This window comes from Rhinoderma darwinii, chromosome 2 (assembly GCF_050947455.1).
Source record: "Rhinoderma darwinii isolate aRhiDar2 chromosome 2, aRhiDar2.hap1, whole genome shotgun sequence".
Lineage (NCBI taxonomy): Eukaryota > Metazoa > Chordata > Amphibia > Anura > Rhinodermatidae > Rhinoderma > Rhinoderma darwinii.
The window spans coordinates 466,603,133-466,609,132 of record NC_134688.1 but is presented as its reverse complement, the minus strand read 5'-3'; the positions used below and the strand labels follow the sequence as shown (position 1 = coordinate 466,609,132).

The 6,000-nt window shown below is 40.8% G+C and overlaps 1 protein-coding gene across 2 annotated transcripts in view; it reads left to right on the top strand.

Moving 5' to 3' along the window:
* DSCAM (DS cell adhesion molecule) overlaps window positions 1–6,000 on the top strand; it is a 425,426-nt gene that overhangs the window by 371,249 nt on the left and 48,177 nt on the right. For both annotated transcript variants that reach the window (XM_075854624.1, XM_075854623.1), the window contains exon 29: window positions 1,804–1,916. In XM_075854624.1, coding sequence (XP_075710739.1) covers window positions 1,804–1,916 — 113 coding nt within the window. The remainder of the gene's footprint in view (window positions 1–1,803; window positions 1,917–6,000) is intronic.

The window sequence follows — 6,000 nt, the reverse complement described above, 5'->3', positions numbered from 1 at the left end:
GGCGGACTGCCAGTGACCTGAACAGTCAGTGAAAAACACCATGGCACAGAACAGGATACTCAGAACTGATGAATGTTGGGTGAGTCACACAGTTAATAGAAATGCCTTAGCAATTTAATCAACTTAAGTCACATAATTGGATTATTTGTCTCCAATTTAATATAAAGTATGCGCCTGAGATCTAGACGTTGGACTTAAGGCTTAGTAGACTTCATGATGTCATTTCACGTTGATAAGAAGAATGTTTTTGTACTTAGGCTGGAGACAATACGACCCCTGCTGGTGCCTGCCCCTTCTCCGATTGGGGATTGTTTAGCTTCTGGTCCAAACTAGATTGTGGGTACCCAGGTATTACACAGACAACCCATTGATTTGAATGGCCACAGTGTAATGCTTAACCTCGTCTGTGGTGGCGCTGCAGAGAAACTGAACATTTATTGCCAGGTTTCACCATAGATTACAGCTGATCGCTGTGGGTCCTGCAGGGGGAAATTTTATGACCAGATAATTGTCAGGGGACCCTTCTAACAAGTAGGGATTGTGCAAAGCAGAGACCCCCTTTAAGTCTGAGTTACGGAATTAGCTCGAAAACTGAAATGATCTTTTAAGTTATAATACAAAGGGTCAGGGTCCAACTGCTAGTACTTTATAGTTACCTTCCTTTGGTCCAGGAGACGTTTGGATGTTAAAACTGCTATATTTATATACAGCTATCCCTCCAAGTAAGGCTCCACCCTAGAGTAACACTGGCTGTATTATCAGGAATATCGAGCATCTTTGTAATATATCTTCAAGTGTACACAAGCCAATAGCTAGAAAGATCAGGCTGTGATGCTCTGCAGAGCGCAGTCCCCTTCTCCTAACGTTGGCTTCTTTTAGCTTAGTTCAGGAGAGATGAACCTGGTCCATAGACTTGTATTACAGTCTAAAACCACTCTTCTCCCGGATCAAATCACAAGACGCGGTAAGGGCAACCCAGCCCCCTTCATCCTAGTTGTTTGTGGGCATCTAAGCACCCGGACCCCATCAGATTTGAAATTGACCAGACCCCCAAAATGCAGAACTCCGATCTCCTAAAGTAATACAGACCTCAGATCAGACATGCAAATACTCACCTCTCCCTGTTCCTACAGTCCTCTTCACTCCTGGGCACCATTGCAGACCATGTCCTGGTGCCAGTCCTGGCGCCAGTCCCGGCTTCAGGACGTTATATGCTGCAGAGCCCGGGTGTGAAGGGAATTTCAGGAACGGGGAGAGGTGAGTATTTTGTCAGAACTTGGGGCACATGGTGATTTATCTGCTCTGCCGGGTGGTCTCCTCTTTTTCTGCAAATTTCCTGACCATTTCCGGAGAGTTGAAAGTGTGAAAATAACAAAAAATGGTGCGAATACTGTAAAGAAAAGTATTTGCAAAGTTATGCAAATGTCGGAGAAAGCAGAATAATATAAAATGATACCTCCACCGATGTCTGTGGGCTCCGTGCAGAGCATCTTACAGCCGTCAGACTCTTGTAAACAGAACTGAGCAAAATGTTATTTTATGCTTTTATTACCCACTTCTATGTTATTATTTGTGCTCATTGTGACTGCAGGAGGCAGGCTGCCAGGAGGCCATTAAACAGAAGTCTAAGTGCTAGTAAAATACAGACCCGTCCAATACGTGATGTCAGCTTACCTGTGTTTTAGATGTGATACTCTTATACACATACATTAAATTCTATGTCATATTCATACATCTTAGATTTATACCTTTTATATTATTTATAACATATTCACTGTTTTTGTTATCCTTTTCTGCTTTTAGTAAAAATACTCGGACGTCAGACACGCTGAACAAGCAGCAGACCCTGAGAATGCACATAGATATTCCCCGAGCACAGCTCCTTATAGAAGAGCGGGACACCATGGAGACTATTGGTACGTGTATTCTGAGCCAAGGCTGCAAATTCATCTCTGTTCTTATTTTTTTACTGTCACTAAATGTGGGGTTTTTATATCAATTATATGGAATTGGGTCCTTAACAGTCCCATGCCTAATATTGTTAAAATAAGTGCCTAAATGTATAGCCGCCATATAGTGTCAAATAATACCAGTACCATAATACTGCCGTTTAGTGTCTACATAATAGTAACATGCAGTTAACACTATATTAATTCAGAGCCTACATAATAGGACATTACAATACATATAAATATTACTGTCATACAGTGCCTACCTAATACTGTAAATGCATAACCGTGTCATACACTGACTACATAATAATATCCTACACAACCCATCCTATAATAACCTAATATCCCAGACTGTGAACCGTGTCATACAAGGACTACATAATAGTATCATATAAAACACATGCTACCATACAGTGCCAACATAATAGTACCATACAGTACACTTAATGTTACTATACACACCCAATAAGATATTATCCTACAGTATAAAAATACTACCGAACAATGAGCCAACATTATAGTACTATACAGTACACATAACACTCCCATATAGTGCCTACATAATAGTACCATACAGTACACAATTCTGCCATACAGTGCCTACATAATAGAACCATACAATACACATAATTCGGCCATACAGTGCCTACATAATAGTACCATACAGTACATCTAATGCTGCCATATAGTGCCCACCTATTAGTACCATACAGTACATATAATACTGCCATACAGTGCCTACCTAATAGAACCATGCAGTACATATAATGCCGCCATACAGTGCCCACCAAATAGTACCATACAGTACACATAATGTTGTCATACAGTGCTTACATAATAGTACCATACAGTACACATAAGGCTGCCATACAGCGCCCACCTAATAGTACCATACAGTACACATAATGCTGCCATACAGTGCCCAACTATTAGTACCATACAGTACACATAATGCTGCCATACAGTGCCCAACTATTAGTACCATACAGTACACATAATACTGCCATACAGTGCTACATAATAGTACCATACAGTATGCATAATGCTGCCATACATAGTACCATACAGTACACATAATGCTGCCATACATAGTACCATACAGTACACATAATGCTGTGAGACAGTGCCTACACAATAGTACCATACAGTACACATAATGCTGCCATACAGTGCCCAACTATTAGTACCATACAGTACACATAATACTGCCATACAGTGCCTACATAATAGTACCATACAGTACGCATAATGCTGCCATACATAGTACCATAAGGAACACATAATGCTGTGAGACAGTGCCTACACAATAGTACCATACAGTACACATAATGCTGCCATACAGTGCCTACATAATAGTACCATACAGTACACATAATGCTGCCATACAGTGCCTACATAATAGCACCATACAGCACACATAATGCTGCCATACAGTGCCTACATAATAGTACCATACAGCACACATAATGCTGCCATACAGTGCCTACATAATAGTACCATAGAGCACACATAATTCTGCCATACAGTGCCTACATAATAGCACCATACAGTACACATAATGCTGCCATACAGTGCCTACATAATAGAACGATACAGCACACATAATGCTGCCAAACAGTGCCTACATAATAGAACCATACGGTACACATAATGCTGCCATACAGTGCCTACATAATAGAACCATACAGCACACACAATGCTGCCATACAGTGCCTACATAATAGCACCATACAATACACATAATGCTGCCATACAGTGCCTACATAATAGAACCATACGGTACACATAATGCTGCCATACAGTGCCTACATAATAGAACCATACAGCACACACAATGCTGCCATACAGTGCCTACATAATAGCACCATACAATACACATAATGCTGCCATACAGTGCCTACATAATAGAACCATACGGTACACATAATTCTGCCATACAGTGCCTACATAATAGAACCATACGGTACACATAATGCTACCATACAGTGTCTATATAATAGAACCATACAGTACATATAATTCTGCCATACAGTGCCTACATAATAGCACCATACAGTACACATAATGCTGCCATACAGTGCCTACATAATAGAACCATACGGTACACATAATGCTGCCATACAGTGTCTATATAATAGAACCATACAGTACACATAATGCTGCCATACAGTGCCTACATAATAGAACCATATGGTACACATAATGCTACCATACAGTGTCTATATAATAGCACCATACAGTACACATAATGCTACCATACAGCGTCCACCTAATCGTACCATATAGCACACATAATGCTGCCATACAGTGCCTATATAATAGCACCATACAGTACATATAATGCTGCCATACAGTGCCTACATAATAGAACCATACAGCACACATAATGCTGCCATACAGTGCCTACATAATAGAACGATACAGCACACATAATGCTGCCATACAGTGCCTACATAATAGAACCATACAGCACACATAATGCTGCCATACAGTGCCTACATAATAGAACCATACAGCACACATAATGCTGCCATACAGTGCCTACATAATAGAACCATACAGCACACATAATGCTGCCATACAGTGCCTACATAATAGCACCATAAAGTACACATAATGCTGCCATAAATTGCCTACATCAAAATACCAAGCAATGAACACATAACAGTGCCATACAGAGCCCAAATACCAGTTCCAAACAGTTCCTGAATATTACCTAATAAGTACTGACATCAGTTCAAGATGTTCTGCCAGGGTGTCATTCTATAACAAGTGGACTTCCCTTCTTGACCGTGATATGGACGTGCTGCGGCTCCTTTATTGTTTATCCAGACGGAGCAACATATACACTGAAACTTACCAATTTTCAGTTAATGGACCCCTAGGAACGCCCCCCCCTTCCCCCCTGATCAGCAGGCATATTCAACATCTATCCTGACACAGCGACATACATACAATTGTGGCTATGTCTGGTACTGCAGCTCACCCCATTCAAATGATCGTGACTGAGGGAGTAGAGCTTCAGTACCAGGAACAGTCAATTGTGAATTCCATTGCATATATTTTCATAGAGCATTTGGGCCCTATAGCAAATCGACAAAATACTGCCCCCTTTTGGTGCTGGTTGACATCACCAGAACCTCACATCCAAGTATAGGACTCCCCGGCACTAGCATGCTCTTACAACACTTAGGTCACGTGACCATATGGCGGCCATTATGGCTCCGACAGGGTTCGCCACTAAGCTTTCCTAGGGTCCTGAGCGAGAAGCCTGCCAAATTATGCAGCGCAGTATAAGATATACTACATAGGTAAGCAGATTTGCCAGAACCAGACAGAAGAGGACAACTCAAGGACTTATATACTGGTGATTTAGTGACATATTTATAATGGGGGAGTTTAAGGTTGTCCTTTAAGTCAATTAGTCAATTTGTCCCTATGAACTTGGTGTTGCTATTCCCATACGGCCCGATTCTTTCTGTACTGAAAACCGCGTAAGAGGATTATCTGCTAATACGTAATAAAGTTGATGTATCCATGGCAACACTTGTTTTGGAAACACTATTTTAGACCGCTCACAGGGCGCAAATATTAATGGTGAATTAGGTTCACCGGGGCCAAGGACCACTGATCAGAGTGACTATTGCGTAATGTATTGCGGAGCTCGCTCCTAGGGTCTAGTGCAGGATGATTCCACGGCAGTCAGGGCATGCTGAGAGTTGTAGTCCCACAGCAGCTTGAGCCCCATCAGCTGCAAAACACCATAAAAAATAAATCTATATATCACTGTCTATCTGTACGTACATATATGTATATTTATATATATTTTATTTATTAACTAGATTGAGTTCTTTAAAGTGTATGTATACTTTTGCAAACATTTAATTCATTGCTCCAATGCATTTAAAAAAAAATAAAAAAATTAAGGAACTCAGCAAATAGTCTTGTTCAAAAAATGTCCTGCCGTTTTGTGTACGCAGCTCCTATGCATATCTATGTGTCCCCATGGTTACAGACTACCTATAATCCCTGTATAGTTTGATACTGC